The 17,839-nt window shown below is 41.7% G+C and overlaps 1 protein-coding gene across 1 annotated transcript; it reads left to right on the plus strand.

The window, feature by feature from the left end:
- Positions 1-1,441: 1,441 nt before the first annotated feature.
- mri1 (methylthioribose-1-phosphate isomerase 1) lies at positions 1,442-17,631 on the plus strand. Its single transcript, XM_026170174.1, has 6 exons — positions 1,442-2,310; positions 3,261-3,484; positions 9,100-9,269; positions 9,358-9,534; positions 9,630-9,854; positions 12,016-17,631. The coding sequence occupies exons 1-6, from the start codon at positions 2,179-2,181 to the stop codon at positions 12,147-12,149; spliced, it is 1,062 nt and encodes a 353-aa protein (XP_026025959.1). The 5' UTR covers positions 1,442-2,178; the 3' UTR covers positions 12,150-17,631.
- The last annotated feature ends 208 nt before the right edge of the window (positions 17,632-17,839 follow it).

A 17,839-nucleotide genomic window follows, 5' to 3' on the forward strand; every position in this document is an offset into this window, starting at 1 on the left:
TTGAGTATTGAGAATAAATTAAGCAGGGGTCAGTTTGCCCTTCCACATGGAAGACTTGGTTTAATTAATTTGAATTTTCTCTGCATCAGAAGAGGATGCAAATGTATTTATGTAAAGAAAAACACAAAAATCAGGCACCCGTTGACGATTCAACACGTAGTGGAATATTTCACTTATGCTTTCACTCCTTAGCAAGCACACTTTATCTCTCTGCAAACAGCAGAGTCTTTAGTGGCTTTTACTCAATGCCAAAGGGTAGAACAGGTTCAAATGCTTCTTGTTTTTCCTCTGTTATCCGCTTGTGTGACTCTCATTTCAGATAATGTGAGAGTCACAGACTTGTATATGAAGCACTGAGGTCTACTGTGCTCTTTACTCGTTAATGCAAATCATTTATGAGTCTGTGCTGTGGTTGGTAACATGATTTTAATTTTAACTAAAACAAAACACTAGGTGTGGGGAAAAATAGTAACTGGATTGAAAACAAAAACTAGACTTCAGACAAAAACTTGAAAAAAAAACCATGTAAAACATCTTTTAGGTTTATAATAATAAATAAAATAATAATAATAATAATATACTGCTACAATATAATAATAGTGATAAACTTTTTAAACTTAATCTTAAATCGCCTCCCAAATACCTCCCAAATTATAGTAATAGTTAAGAACTGAAACACAAAGTAAGCTGAAAATAAACATTATAAATAAATAAATGAATAAACCTGCTCTGTAAACCAGCAGAAACAAAAATGTATTGTAAAATACTTAAAATGGAAAAATAAAACAGTTTTGTAATTTTATTACTTTTGGATTTTATGAAATTTTCACATCTTTACTTTTATTACATTAAAAAAAGTTTAGTTTCAGTTGAGATTTTATTACTTTCCGTGTTAGCCCAGCTTTTGCTTTCATCGTAATTTAGTTGTACAATTTACTTAAGGCAGCTAAGTTAGAGCAACTTGTTAATTGTGAGTGCACGGTACGGCACTGGCATATATACTACATGAATCCGTTGCAAAAAGAAAAATGAGGTTATTCTAAGTACTGTGCACTAACTTAGCTATATTAAGTAAACTGTACTTTGTATTTTGGCAATTTTTTTAGATTTTACGGTTATATTTAGAAGTTGAAACAGGTACAATAAAAACGAATACTGTGACTCAGTACTTGAGCATGTTGGACTCAAGACATTTCCTATACATTTTTTGCAGTGCTTATTTTAATCAAACTTCACAAGTCACTTTTGTTGGTTTTCCCTTTTAAGCAAAAGTCCAGTTTATATTTTTATTTCAGTTAACCGGTTTTTGTTTTTCCATTTATAATAATCTTGATTATATATATATCTGCACTGTGTTTAACAGGCATCGCCCCCACAGTCCCGTTGAGAGGATCCCCCATTGAAATCTACTCCGGTAACATATTGGATTGGTTTTTGCAGTGATTACTGCACACAGAGCATGCGGTGCTTGGTGGGAGGAGGTGTCGCCAGAAGACAGAAACAATAAAATCTTGGGACAAAAATAGACTTGTCTTTGCAGAAGGAGTCTGCTGTTGTTGGGGGAAGCTCGTGGTTCTTTGGTGTTATGCTAATAACGTGCGTGAGTGTGAAATTTCCCGAGACAAAAGATGGGGGGAAAGAAAAAAATAAGAGGAAAATGTTGGGGGAAGGGACGGCGCACAGAGGCATAAGAGGGGAGCCTTAAAGAAATTGGACAACCCCGCGAGACTTTAGTGGGCGTGGACACCGAGGCGAGGGCTTCCTGCTCGGATGAACACGTGGTTCCGTGTCTGCCTTCCTGCTCGTCTGTCAGTGTGTGTGTGTGAAGGTTTCCAGCCCTTCTCTCACTCCTCTCCCTTTCATCCTCCCATACAGCAGACAGCACACCACCTTCTCCTCTCCTTCCTCCGTCCCACTCGCACCTCCTCATCCTCCCGCTACACTTTCCTCCTCTTTGCGACGGGACTGCCGACAGCCAGGCCGCGGTCACTTCAGCGTGGATCAGCTCAGAGAGGGAGAACGAGTGTGTGTGTGAGTGTGTGTATATATGTGTGTGTGTGTGTGTGTGTGTGTGTAAGTGTGAGTGAGTGAGTGCGTGTGCGCGCACCCGCCGGCAACCGGTCCATCCGCGTTATTCCCTCTCACCCCCTTCCCGCTATCCTGCCTCGTTGCTCGGTCATGACGCTAGAAGCGATCCGCTACCGGACCGGGTCTCTGCAGATCCTCAACCAGCTGCTGCTGCCACACCAGACCGTTTACGATGACATCCGCTCGGTGCAGGACGCTTACGAGGCCATCAAGTCCATGAAGGTACGGGGTTCTTCTTCTCCCCTTTCTCCAAACCTTCTCCTTTCACCCGCTCCCCCAGCCTGCCCTGCACGCCTGCCGCATGTGCATTCATTCCCGTCATGCATGTGTGGGGTTTTTTGTGTTGTGTTTTGTATGTGTCGGGTCTTTTGTGCTCTCACCGCTGCATGCATGCAGGCACACATACATGTGCTCGCCGCCGTCGGCCTGTATTTTTGTTTTTGGACCTACCTGCAGCATCGTCTCACCTACCTTTAAACCATCCGTTATTTATAGTTTTCACATCATGTGTAAGCGCGATAAAACTGGGTGTCTGCGCTCACTGAGCCACCCAGCCATGAAATATGCCTTCCCCCCTCTCTTCCTCCTCCTCCTTTCTTTGGGAGAGATTATTGATGAATTATTAATGACCTTTGCCAGGGTTTTTTTTTTTTTTTTTTTTTTTTTTTTTGTTCGCGTTTTTTGGTTTTGTGCTGCACTCGGTGACACCTCCAGCTCCAGTTTGTCTCCACACCTGAAATCCTGAAATACCTGAGTGTTCACATACATGTAAGACGCTCAAGTTCTGTAACAGCTGGAGCATTTTAAGGTGTTTATTATTATCATTATTATTGTTGTTATTATAAGAGCCAAGAAGACACTAGACCTTTTGTCTTTCGAGTTGCACACACACTCACTAGCTGTTTGTTTGATCCTTTGTGTGTGTGTGTGTGTGTCAGAGTGAAGGAATGTGCCATAAGCAGAGGGGTGATGTCATGTTAATAAAGTCTAATGGTAGTGAGAGAAATGTCTCCAGTAACGGAGATGAGATCATTTTAATCAAAGCTGTCGTGACAACTTTTGGCTCTGTGTTCACCCACTTCCAGCTTTGTGCTGGAAAAACATTGATCGTCCTCTTTAAAACTGATGGTGATGATGATGATGACTACTGTCCTCTTCCTTTTCTCCTCCAGGTGCGCGGGGCTCCGGCCATCGCCATCGTTGGCTGTCTCAGCTTGGCCGTGGAGCTGCGGGCAGGCGCCGGAGGTGACGACCCTGTGACCTTCATCAGGGAGTCTCTGTGTCACCTGACCTCAGCGAGGCCCACCGCCGTCAACATGGGCCGCGCCGCCCGCGAGCTGATGGAGTTTGCAGAGAATGAGAGTATGGAGAAGAACTCTGAGCAGCTCAGAGAAAGGTAGACAGCAATTTGCGGTTTGTTGGTTATGTTTGATATGTTTGAGTGGAGTCACATTTAATTAATCGGATAACAGACAGTATTCTTCTTCGGGTCCTGCACGTCTGTTACTCCGGGACCTGTAGGCCACCTTACACTGATCAATCCCAACCAAAATCTTTGGCTGGTTTCTCAACTTCTAATCTACCTTAAAAAAACCTCTCTGTGGAGTAATTGATACATTTCTGCTGTTATGATCAGCGATTCACATGCATGCTGCTGATCCACATTTTTGATGATAGTTTCACATTACTTCCTGGTCTACTGATGGTGGTTTGGGGTCAGAAAACGCAGCAGTGTGCCAGTAAAGATGAGCAGGATGAAGTGCACAACAGGAGTGGGGGATGATGTCTGTATAGCAGTATATACCGGTACTGCATTGTTTCTTTGAAGGTTTGCAGGGGCTCTTAAGGAGTTCCCTCTCTCTTTGAGGTGTTGGACCAATGGGCAGTGATCTCGTGGGTTGCTGGTGGTTAGAGTGATTTTAAATTAATTTTATTTTTTAAAGCATGTTTTCTTCGCTAATGCATTAAAGCAGCACTGTTATTATTATTCCCTTTGATGTCAGAGTCTCCACATGTGGCTGACATATGAGATGCACATACCTTCTGTGCTATTTAAAATGAATGTGAGGAGCAGCTACAGTGAAACGTCGGGCGGTGTTTGTCTGTTGACTTTGCGTGTTTGATTTTTAAATTAGAACTTAATGTAAACACGTTTGCAGAGACTCTCGCTCGTCTCATCTCCTGAACTTTTTGTTTCACGGTGTGTGCATTTGCGAGTAAAAGACAAGTGGAGGACACGCAGGGGAGCTTTTTTACACTCAAAAACGGACTAAAAAAACTGGTTGAACCAAAAAAAAATGTAAATAATCAGGTGAATCTTCTCAGTATCTGTTCAGCTGATGTAAATCCACTTTTAGTCCCTAATTACAGCTGGATAGATCATTCTTCATTGTTTACGCAAACGGCTCTCACGCCGGCCTTTGTCTTCATGCTTTAAGTGAAAAATAAACTCCCAGGGTTTCTGTCTTACCAGCACTGGTAGCTCACTTCTGGATTTTTTTGGATCACGGTGTTTGCATTATGGAGGTGGAATAACAAGTTAACCATGTCCCTGTTAGCCACACACAGAAGCACAAAAATGCTATGGAAAAAAAGACATTTCAGCCTTTTCCCTTTTTAAGGATATTTGTTTTAATTGTATCTTGGACATCTTGCTTGGATTGTATTACAGAATCAATGGATTGTGTTAATATTATTCTTGTCTGCAACATACCATGATCGTATCGTGAGTTCTGGTACTTCCCTTGGACTGGTGTTATGTCATGCGAGAGATTACTCCGTTCCCCGGCATTGGCCACGTGATGGACAATCAGTTAGATAGTCGATGACTGACAGATGTTCTAGATCTTCTACAGGCTTATAAAGAGTTCACCTGATCGGAGAAACGCTTTGTGTGGTCTGGTTTATGATTTCAAACCCAAATCAACATGGCAGCTTAACTGAAAACGTTCTCATAATGGACAAATGTATGTTTTGAAATCATTTGGTATCACAAATACTCCATGCAGTTGTTGAAGTTATCTTTATTTGAGATGGACATTGACTAGTTTTACAGATTTTCAGTAGTTTCCACCAGACCGGTTTGGGGTTTGTGGCCTGCTGTTAGGCACACAGTGAGAGCTTGGTTCATGTTGTTCGCAGTAAGTCGGTCTTGGTTCGAGTTGGACACTGCTAGAGGTGCCATTTAACTTTTATGGAGAGAATTTTCATTCTTGTGGGTCTTCTGCTTTCATTAAATGATGACCTCCAGCTTACACTGGGGAATTTTCCAGCTGAGAGTGACAAGCAAAGAATGAGAATTGGCACCGCCAAACCCTAAAAAAGGTGGAGTGCTGTCTTCGGGTCTGGGAAAAGTTGCAGAAAATGGATTGATGGATGTGTCTGTGTAGGCTTTCATGACATACAGTGGATTCCTGAAATCCCAGGTATTTTGAACTCGCACCCACACCTCGCCATATGTGACCTCAATAGCTCGCACAATGGCGGGGTGGGGCAATATCTCAGAGGTTTTAGTCGTCGGCCACGGTGATGGTAATTACCCAAACCACCTTGGCTCATGCAATGACTCGTGTGACCAAGATTGGGTTAACGGCTCCTAGAAACGCCTCCAAACAGGACAGACCCCACTAGGGGTTTATGACCTGGGACTCTCTGAAAGTTACGCCTCTTATCCAAGACGTTTCTTCAGTTCTAAAACGTCTTCAACAAAACAAAGACAAAAAAACTCCTAAAGACATCCAGTTACCTTCTTTCCAACATTTGAGGTGGGAAATAAGCCACGTGGTCTTTGGGTCCTAACAATGATTCAAAGATTTGCAGATTTCCTTGTTTTGCATAAAGTAGTGGGTAACTTGCTGGAAATGCAGAGCTATGTGGACACATGCCTTCACTCTGTGATTTGCACATCTGCTAAAGAATGGTTCAAACTGTGAATAGCTGGCTTTGTAAAAGTTTCATCAGGAACAAAAAAACATTTGCATTTTAAAAACGTTCATTTATCTAAAGGATTCACAGACTTTATGCTGTTGAATGCAGAGGCAAAATTGCCAACTGATATTGACTGATATTAATATTTGGCGATATCTGACATCAGGTGAGATTTTCTTAATTCAGACATGCGTAACAAACACACTTCACTTTTTTTTATGTGTACTTATTTGTGAGTCTTAATATATCGGTGCTGTTCAGCAATAATCTTTTTTTTTTTTTTTTTTTTTTTTTTGCCACAGCAAATCATGAATTACTCGTTTACAGTCAGCCCGACTGCTCGGATCAAAGAGTTTCCTCTGGTAGATAAACTATGCAGCATTAATATGCTCATAACATGATTGAATGGCGTTGTTTTTTTTGTCTGTTCTTTACTTTTTCCATTTTCATTTATTGGCCATCATAAACGTCGATACGAGCATATCCGCAAATAGTAGGGCTGTTCGATATAACGATATATGTCGGATGACGATAGAAAAACGTCTATCGTTTCATTTTACGCTATCGTTTGTTTCGTGGTGTCGCAAAATAAACTGTTCACGGCAATATTTTTTTTTATTGTTTTGATGGTCACTGTAGTAGCTATATTAATTTCTTAAAGTTCTCTCTTTCTCTTATATTTAATATAACCACACTACAGACGGACAAGCGCCTGTTTTTATGGGTTGTCATTAGCAACAACGACGGTAACACCATCGCATGTCCGCTTGTTTATTTTCCACATAAAACTTTCACAATAAAGCTCAAGATCCTGTTGAGAATTTTCAAAATAAACGGAATCACGTGAAAAAGTATGCCGAGTATTGACGGATGAGAAGCAAAAAAAAAAAAAAAGAGTCGTCAGGTGCTAAAAAATAAACTTTAGACTCAAACGTTAGAACAGGCTTTCCCCGCAGCACGCCGTGTAATAAATACTCACAAAGAAAACGGCGGCCGTTACAACTTATGTCTAAAAATGTATAGTTTCATGCATCGGTTAAAACACTCGACTCCAGCTACATGACGCCCAGCTGGAAACACTTCACCTACCTGAGATTCACAGAATTTACAGAAAATATTAAATTTTTTGTGATTTATATCGTTATCGGACGATAGATGTTTTATATCGGGATATGAGATTTAGGTCATATCGCACAGCCCTAGCAAATAGTTTTCTCTTTTACCTCAGAAGGGTTAAATGAGAATACAAAAAATAAATGAAAAAGTAAAGCTAGTGTCAGGCACACCGATATATCGGTCAGGCTCTACTGTCAGCTTTTCAGTTGTTTGCTCTGTATGAACTTGTTCTGTTACATGAAATCATCTCGGCTCTTCAGTTTTCCTCCTGAATGGTGTCTCCCGAGTTAGTTGCTGCTGTAACACTTCCTCATTTAACACCAGCTGCAGGTGTCTTGCTGAAGAAGTTGCAGAAGCTATCGGATCAGTTGTGAAGTGAAAATTGGAAAGCATCAATAGTATACATTTTTGCAGCTTATTAGTGTTAAAACCAAATTATCAAGTGGTAATTTTTACAGGGTTCACTTGTTAAATAGTGATTGAATAGCAATTTGATTCGTTTTTATTTTCAGACAAGTGGAAAAGAACACGTGTGAAAGACATTGGTGTTTCTTGGTGACGGAAAACGTTCAGTCTAGGTGGATAATGTCTGTCAGGGGCAGATGATGCAGCTTGTTTTTGACAGAAGGGAGTGATCTACTTTACAGTAACCCCGGCCTCAAGGCAGCGATTCACTTAATTTTGTGCAGAAAGCTACGTAGAGTTAAAAGAAGAAAATGCTGGTGCCAAAGCATGAATCAATATTTACTGCGGTTGCACCAATACATGCATTTCATGGTAACTGTTCCAGTTAAGAAGCAAGTGTTTCAGTTCATCAGTCACTGGCCTCTATGCTTATCAGTGATTGAATGTTTTCCTGACTTTCGTGTCAGTGGGCTGAACATAAGGGGGCCCTCGTCTTCGTCACCGTTTTTAGGTCAGGGATCAAAGTAACGCCATGTCAGTCGTTAGCATCCACTCAAAGGAATTTGTTGAAAATAAGCACTTTTTTAACAGGTATTTTAATTGACCTTTAAGCTGGTATTGTGCAGCACGCTCGTTATAATTTGCTTTCAAGGAGTCAAAAGGTCTCTTTGGACGTTGGCTGCTTTTTCACTCCTTTTGCACTTTTTAGCTGAAGATTTTCAGAGGTTTGTTCGTTAAGCCACTTGGAACACTGACTTACGAGTCATTCGAGCCCTGTCCAAACAAAGTGTCCCTTTAAAGACTGTGGAAACTGAAAAGGTGACTAGCTCCCTTCCCACGTGTTAAATAAATATGTTAGATTTCCATTACAAAGCAGTGAGTCACATTGCTTGGGGTGACTGTAGCTCAGAGACCTGGTCAGGTAGAGCAGGTCACCCACTAATGGAGAGGATAGTAGTTTGATCCCTGCATGCCACATATCCTTAGGCAAGGTACTTAACCCCAAGTTACTCTCTGAGTGTGAATGTTAGATACAAAGCACTTAAGCATAGAAAAGTGATTGTGTGACTGGGTGAATGAGGCATATTTGTATAAGGTGTACAGTAGAAAAGCTCTATATAAGAACCCGTCCATTCATCTGAGAATAAGTTGGGCTAAAGAGAAACACTGTAGTGGTGGAGTGAAAGACCTAGCAGGTAACCATGGAAGATTTATGTTACTTTAAACTTGGTGTGGTTTGAATTGTGGGCCAGTCTCCAAAAACACTTGTGCAAGTGTTTACTTGATAATGCGTGTCTGCAAGGTAAGAATCGAGACTGTGCAGCAAGAATAATGTAAGAAAGTGAGAGAAAATGAGGGAGATGTGGCACAGCTATGGCAGAAAAAGAGAAGGAACAGCATGAAGAAAAAGATTGTGTATGAGAAAAGCGGAGAAAGCAAAGTCATGACAAACAGAAACACAAAGCCGTATTGCTCCTGCAGATATGATGGACACATTGAGCCCACAGTGGCAGACATATATCCTCTTCTCAATTCCCACCTCTTGTGGCCCCCCTCCTGCAGTGTAATTGCCTGGATCGAAGACATGCTGGAGCGTGACGTCAATGACAACAGGAAGATCGGTAACTATGGCGCTCAGCACATCCTTTCTGGCGTCCCCAGGGACTCGGTGACCATCCTCACACACTGCAACACCGGCTCGCTGGCCACAGCTGGATACGGGACGGCGCTGGGTGAGACTGGAGCGCTGGCTCTGAATGAGAAAAGAAGGTGGTTGTTGAAATATTTAGAGCACTGTAACTGATATGAGTCTGTGTGTAGGCGTGGTGAGAAGCCTCCACGCGCTGGGCAGGCTGAAGCGCGTGTACTGCACAGAGACGAGGCCGTACAACCAGGGGTCCAGACTGACGGCGTACGAGGCTGTAGCGGAGGGAATCCCTGCCACGCTTATAACAGACAGCATGGCAGCTCTCACCATGAGGGAGATGGACATCACAGGTGTGTGTTTGTGTCCCATCACGTCTCCTTCACTTCACTAAAACCTCACGTTTTTTTTTTTCTTAAGACTTCCTTTCTGCTGTTTTCTCCCTCAGCTGTGGTGGTGGGTGCAGACAGGGTGGTTGCTAACGGTGACACAGCCAACAAGGTCGGCACGTACCAGCTGGCCATCGCCGCTAAGCACCATGGGATACCTTTCTATGTGGCGGCACCCAGCACGTCGTGTGACCTGAGTCTGGAGAGCGGGAGGGACATCATCATCGAAGTGCGCCCCCCCGAGGAACTCACTTCTATAAACGGGGTTCCCATCGCTGCCCCAGGTAAGGCGTGAGGGATGTCTGTGCAGAGAGAGCACTTAAATAAGCGCGAGCTCGGTAGAGTATCGACAGGAAAGCATCAAGGTTGGAGAGGAGATGAGCTTGGCCCAGTTCCAAAGTCAGCCCAGAGGCTTAAGCACCGAACACACTCAGAGTTAAATTGGCATCACATGAAACGTAAGTGCCAGAGTGAAGGAGGCTGTTAGCTCATATGTCCTGCACAGAGGCGCCCTGTGGCCACTAATGTGCACACAAAGTTCTTCTGTCATCGTCCTTTTTATTTTCTCGCCGGGTTTTCTTTCTTGAACTTTCTTGCAGACCATTTATGCGTCTTTAGTAGTCAGTGGCATGATAGAGATAAGAGAACAGAGTCATTTTCACACATGCACCACCGCCCACAGAGGTGTACGTGACACCGCAAATGTCAGACGCATTCAGGTGGGACTTTAACTGGTTTTTAACCTCTCAGCTCTCCAGTACAAAGTCTGTGTGATGTCATGTGCTGCTGAACAAATTATGGAGCTAACAGTCCGGCGTATTCAGTGCTAGTGAGTGGGTGTCATGTGTCTAGCTGCCTCTACATGGGGAGCTCCTTTCAGCTGAACCGCATGCATCTGAAGCAGACTGTTTACTGCTCTGCGCTGCATTACAGAAAGAACAACTGTGCAAAGCTGGCCAAAGTTCATGTGTGGAAATGGCCTGTGCTTGGACAGAAACACAGTGGAAATGTGTGAGGGCAAACTAAAGCCTGGATTATCAGTAAATATATTAATGCTATGCACTTTGGAGTGCTCAGAGCAGCCCTACTGAGCTCAAGTGCCCATATACCTTACGGCTGAAGCCCAGGTTTGAGTCTGACTTGCAGCCCTTTGGACCTGAGCCTGAGTCTGTCGGATCAAACCTTGAAAATGTATTTTAGTTGAGTTTGTGAGAGTTTAGTTGAGTCATTTAATCTCTAGGTACCCAGTGACATCACAGTAATTGTGCTGAATTAATGAGTACACAGGCCCCCGGGGACGAGGATGTGTGCTTGCACATTCGTTTTTTCCACTCTTTAACTTTCCCCACAGACTTTAATAATTATGAATTAACCTTTAGTTAAGGTTTTGGTGTACTAGAACCACACTGTTGCAGTCGTTAAACATTCCTTTACCACAGTAAAGAAATGCGTAACGAGCAGTGTGGGGTGCAGTCCTGCTGCTGTTTGAAGGAATAATAAACCCGAGACAGAAAGCAGGGTCAACAAACTCTGAGTCTAACTGTGGGAGACTCTGAATATCCAGAAAGGCTGATCAGACTTAGTTAAATCAACTCTGAGTATGTTCACCCTGATTGTAGCGCGATTAGGGAAAGAAAGCTATCATCAGTGGAGCTCCGATACTATGATTTACCCCGGCGACAGGTAAATATAGAGCACAGCCTCCATTTTAATCCAGTGTACTGAGAAATATGAACACGTTTCACTTAAAACCATGATGTTTAGTTTAAAAACAAGAGGGCAGTCCACTCAGCGTCCACTCAGTCATCGCTTACCCACTTTCAGTTTGTATTAACAGGAAAAGACGGAAAACCTAACACAAACGTACATTTTTAAAATGATTCTGCATTTACTCTTATTTACAGCAACTGTAAATAAGAGTATGTTTTATTATGACCTACTTGTAGTTTTTGTACATAAGTAAGACTGATTCGGGTCTTTTCGAGTGGAAAAGATGTCAAACTTTAAGCTTTTTGGGCGTCTGTTTTGCTTGGCAGTATTTAATGATAATTTAATCCTAAGTGTGCAGACAGTGTTCGAAAACTCACATTAAGGCACATTATTTCAGACATAGTCTTAAAGTTATTCAAGCCTCTTTTTGACTCAGGAATCTTCACATCTTCAATATGACGAGACTTTTTTCATCACAGCAACAGATTGCGACACATGATTATTCATATTGATGATAGATTTTTATTTTTTAAATCAATCTTCATCTTGTTGTTTAAATCAATGTTTAAACAACTGACAAGGAGCACGTTGGGCTCAGTGTCAGACCGTTCAACTGGGTTTTAATTCTCAATATTGTGTTCAGTACAGCTAGCTTACACGTTAGTGCACTTGCATTATAATAACCTGTGAATTGTGTTGTGTGACTAACACCTCATTCCCGGCCGCTTCCTGCAGGTATCGAAGTGTGGAACCCGGCCTTCGACGTGACCCCTCACCAGCTCATCACAGGGGGCATCATCACAGAGCTGGGAGTCTTCCTCCCCTCTGAGCTCCAGGCGGCGCTCACCGGCCGCCTCACTGCCCTCTAGAGCCACTCGGCTCCTCCTGCTGGTCCGTGCGCACCACTGCACGTTTACGTCACACTAAGAGACACTTTCTCATCATCACAGACGCCGCACAGTTGTATTTCTAATTGAATTTTGTTCAATACACAGTCACTGTTGCATTCAGTGGTGCACACAGGAAAAAAAAAATCCTGTTTGTCACTTTTCCACATACACAGCTACATAGAGTCTCACTGCAGGGAGTCGAGTAGCCACACACGTGCGGTCTCCCCTTTCTTTTAAATCCCTGTTCTGTCTTTACCTTTCACCTCCAAAGCTTTCCATTGCATCTGTCATTGTCTCTTTCAGCCTCTCTTTCCAAATGGCTTCTGTACCAACAAAAAAAAAAAAAGAAGCTCAGCTGGACTCGAACCCAGAAATTCAATTTGGCAAACAAACCTAAATGCGACCTTACGAAAGTCACATTGTAACAACTTAAAGAATAAAACGAAAGCCTAAATAGCACGACTGGTTCTTTAATTTGAAACAAGTCGTGGTTTCTAAAATGCTGCTACCTACTTGTAAATATATATATCCTTGCTGGTAGTGTGTACATATGTAGAAACTAACCCCCGCTCGTGAAACGCGCCGCTTTTTCATCCAAATAAGCGGTTATGTAAAAAATACATTTCGCATCTAAAAATGTTATATTAACATTTCATTTCTTTTGCTCAGTGTAGGAACTTTTTTGTAATAGACAAATTCACATTTTTAGCTCATAGTCTTAATATGGAAGAATTTTGTGTGTCAAAATAATTGAACGATCGGTCACGCTAGTCAGCTGAAGCCTTTAACGTCACATGGCTACTTTTATACCTCACTCCTTATTTGCGTTTTGCTCTTCCCAGTTATACTGTATCATACCACACATGTACTCTCGTAATAGACTTGTATAAACTGATCAGCCACAGCATTAAAACCACCTGCAGAAACGGGTCCAGATCGGTCTCTTTCTGATGCATCCCGCGGCCGCTCGATCAGATTTAGACCCGGGGAGTTTGGAGGCTGGTCAGCACTTTGGGCTGCCTGTTACCCTTCTCTGTAAGGAAGAATCATTAAAAAAAAATAGGAGTTAAAGGAGTAGTTTGCCTCAAAATTAAGGTTTAGTTGTTGGCTTGTGTGCACATCAGTCAAGACTTTAAAATAATTTTTCGATGTCAGCTTTCCTGCTTAGAAACGAATCTCTCTCCAGATGGTGCGTTTAACTACATCAGCCTCAACACACGAAAAGCTGCACAAAAAAGGATTTTTACTCTCACACTTCCTGCTCTGCGTGACGCAGCAGACGGACACAGCTGACAAGTAGAAGAAAGAGATAGTTGCTTTGATTTGACTCCAAGCTAATGGTTAGGTTGCTCTGTGACCACAGTGTCATCATAACAAACCGCTTTGCTAACACATCCGCCTTGATGGCTTGTTTTAACATTGGGTTAAGCAGCCTAATGATTATATTCCAAACCATGTGAGTGAAATCTCCAGTGTTCAGTCCTTTGTTGCGTGTCATACACCCACATCTCTGCCTTTATGTCAAGCTGCTCTTAACTGCCAAATAAATACCAAAATACTCTTTTAATATCTCTGTTATTTTGTGTGTTGTTAGTTTGTTTTGCCACTAAAGTGTGGAAAACAAATCAATGCAGTTTTAAAGCCCTCCAGTATTGACATCGTGATGGCGTTTCAAAGTGTCAGAGACACAAAACTTGGTCTAAAGGTGAAGTCTTAGATTTCAGACTAACTAGTTGGGCCATACAAACCTGAGAGACTCACAAATTTAATGTGAGGGTGAGTAGGAGCTGACTGTCTCTTTTTGTGGGGGCATGAACTACTCCTTTATGATGGAGGGCATCTTCTGCGTTATGTACTTTTACGCCACCACCAATGAGAATGTAACATTTAAGTCGTATAAATGTTGTTTTCGTTTGGGGCCGGACGTCAGACACTCAGCCACTTCTTGCCTTTGCGCTCACCTTCGAATGTGTTTCGACCGCTTGGACTAATCCCTCCTCATAAACTCCCAGACATGCTCGCGACTCGCCGAAATCTGTGCCGCGAGCGACTGAAAGCAGGTCGATATCAAGAAGTACACAAAGGTTTTGTTTTTTTTCTCAGAAGTTATTGTTTGACATTTCTGGCCCCTGAGTTTCTTTTCTCTATCATGATGAAAGAACAGGACTATAAAGGAAAAATGAATTTCATAATAGTAGGAAATGCCAAACTCGTCTAGTGCTGAAACTATTTGTACAGGAAAAGAATGAATATCCTAACAATATAGCAGTTGTTTAAAGGGAACCTATTATGCTTTTTTCCATATTTTTATTCTTGGGCTCTAGTAGAGTAGATTTGAATGATTCACAGTTAAAAATAGTTCTTGTTTATTTTATTTATCCTCCAGTTCATATGCCATCTGAAACAAGCCATTTTAGCTCCTGTCCATGGAAGACCTTTAAGAAATCCCTTTATGAGCATCCAGCATTGTAACAATATGTGTGCATTTATAACAGAAAATAAAGCATTTTCACACAAAATACTAGTTGAAATTTTACACCCAATATTTGGACCGTCCTTCAAGTTAGTTGCCAACTTACTAACTGATAAATCCAGCATCGTTAGGCAGACTGATTGATGCAAGCCTGTGTTTGAGGTCTTGTATCGTGATTTGAATGCACTGAATTTTTGCCACCTGGCCTGCAAGCTTACGGTGCATTTGTCGTTGCGAGAGGCTTCGTAGAAACATCCCAGACGTCTCTTATCTGCGTGCTGACACCTAATCATTTACCCAAAGTCACCAGGTCCACACTGTTTGCTGCCTTACAGGTGCAGCCTGATTGTAGCTTACTGATGTAAGGCAGTAGTCCCCTCGCTCCGTCCTTCAACAGAGTTCATATCGTGTTGCCAGAGTGCTTAAAGGCTGAGGCAGGCAGTAATATTTTTTTGTGGTTATTAGACAAAAAATCCTTTAATAACCTTTCAGCATATTGTAATTCAAGTGCTCTCAGAGGAAACCAGACCTCTGAACCATCTCTTCACTCTGTTTTCAGGCTTTATTAGATCTAGCCTACGTCTTTGTTCAATCACAGGCCTAATGGCTCCTCTGCAGATGTGCAGAGGAGTCATTTGCACATACTTCAGATTGTGAAAAGTAGCAGAAATTCCTGAAGGAAAATATGATTTTCAAAATTCACAGCTTGCACTGCGTCGCAGTCTGGTTTTTTGTTTTGTGGTTTTCCTTGTATATTACCTGAAACTCGGCCATAGCAATTGAATGGTAACATTTTTGTTTCATTTGAAAATACAAAGCCCGATGGCATGTTGAAATCTCAGACTTGCCTGTTGGCGGCGTGTTTTATGCCTATTCAAACATTTTTGCCTCGTGCAGAAAGAACAAAACCTTGTTAAAGACGCCCTAAAAACACAGACAGCGTTTTGATTTTTGTGCTCTGTGTCAGAAAATGCTATCCCACTCCTACACACAGTGTCACCACTCTTTTGTGAGTGAGTGGATTTACCTGCACACTCATAATGGTGAAATGTGTGCATATAAACACACATGAAACGTGATTGTACTCCTATGTGCGTCAGTCAGTATCAGTGTAAATGGCCGGAAACTGCGGAGATGGCTCAGCTGATGCATAAATGAGCGGAAACGCGATACTGTAATTACGCAGGGTTATGACTAACATCAAGGTTGAAAAGCAGTGCTCTAGACCAGCATGGTAATGTGCATGTAAATGCATTTACTGACTCGATTAGAGAGATGTCAGAGGTCTGGCCACAGGCACCACCACCTCACACATTGACTGTCTACTACACAACTTCTCTACTCTACAGGACCACAGGGAGGTTCTGAGAAAACATCATTTTAAAAAACAAAACAAAAAGCTTAACATCAATAATTACGACAGTGTCTATTGTCTATATCTTAAGATATGCTGTAATGTAAGCTCATTTCTTCACTTTCTTCCTCATCAATCATCACCTCTCTCACCCATCAAACCTCAACTCACAAAGATGCTGGTAGGTCACACACAAGTGTTAAAAAATTTCTTTCGTTTTGTAAAGTTAAAGACTTCATGCTTTTTTGGGGGAGGGGGGGATTTTAGACAATTTTCCTGACATATGTAGCAATTTTATGGCCCGTTAGATGCGCCGCCTGTCATTTCTGTTTAAGAGGTACAAGATTTTTGTTTGTCTGTAGGTCATGATTATAACTGTTCTGCTGTGGTTTGTTGGTTTATTTCATGATTTCATTGTGATTCCTAGTGACTAGGCCATTAGAGCACCACACTGGGGAGGCCTCCTCAACCATACGCACTACCTCTCCGTCTGCCTGCACGGACTCGAACACTGAAATGCATGAACACAAGCACTTAATGCGCCAGCCTGCAGCAGAGCAGATTGACAAGGTTGATGAAAAGAAATATGGATTACAATTTTCACTCGTTTGTATCTTGAACGCTAAGTGACAATTAATTTGTGGCGGTGCTTTTAGTTTGCCAAAGTAGCCTAGATTCAGGCTCGTCTGTTATTTTAGGTTGCAGTTGAATTACAATACCTTGCAGATGTCTCGAGTTCTCCCTCATTTCTTTATATTTCACTTCTAATAAGTCACATTTTCTTGTTATTTTTTTTATTTTATTTTAAGTGGTCTTGAGTAATAGTTCTGTAGGCTTTCTAAAGGTCTTTCAAAGTTCTTCTTGGGACATTGGCTGCTACATAAAATAGTAAAATGGTATATTTGCCCCAGCAATGTGATTCCCGAATAGCTATTAGCCAAAAATTTGGCATATCTCAGCATGGAGTGCTCTGAGTTCTTAAAAAATTTGAGGAAAGTGGACAAAAGAAGAAAAGGCCGGTCCGTAGAAGTGTCTACAGCAGAAAGTGTTTTTTGTCTTATATACTTACATATTTGTTACCATGTTTTCATAAATTGGTGCAGTTATTTCCAATTTCTTAGCAAGATATAAAGAAATGAGGGGTGACTTTTGCACAGTACTGTATTTCTGTATTATGGATTAATGCTTTTTAAGCAGCAGCAATATAATGTCGTATTTTAAAAAGAGATAACGCAGTCCTCTCCTTCCAAAAAGGCCAAAACATGGATAATAATGAGGTGCCAAAATCCAGCGCCGCCTGTCTCGTACTTTCCAAGTTGATTCGATTAATCATAGCAGATGTGTATGCATTATAAAGCGATTGGTGCAGTCTGCATTTACCATGGAAGGAGTGTTGTTCAGATGGCCTCTTTAAGTGCAAGTATGTTGTTGTTGTTGTTGTTGTTCTTGATAATCACCTGGTCTGGGTTTGATTTTGTAACATGTGGAAAGTGTTCTGAACTGGGTTTGATTTTTTTTTTATATATTTACGTATATGAATATAATGCTGTAAAGTGCAGTCATAAATTAAGAGATTTCTCTTTCACATCAATAAAGGAAAGAAGTAAAACCACAGCAAAAATGCACAAGTAGAATTTGCCTTTTTGTCATTTATTGAGCAAAATTGTGAATACATGACAGATGACATAAAAAGTAACCAAGTCTTTGGCCTCAGAGGTGCCGATGAGCGGGCTACTATCACCTCACAACAAGGTTCCTGTTTTGAACATGTGTGGGTTTGATTTCTCTCTCCAGAGCATTTCATTCCCAAATACTTGGTCTTTGTCATATGTTCACTGGGAA

The sequence above is a fragment of the Astatotilapia calliptera genome, chromosome 6, assembly GCF_900246225.1.
Source record: "Astatotilapia calliptera chromosome 6, fAstCal1.2, whole genome shotgun sequence".
Lineage (NCBI taxonomy): Eukaryota > Metazoa > Chordata > Actinopteri > Cichliformes > Cichlidae > Astatotilapia > Astatotilapia calliptera.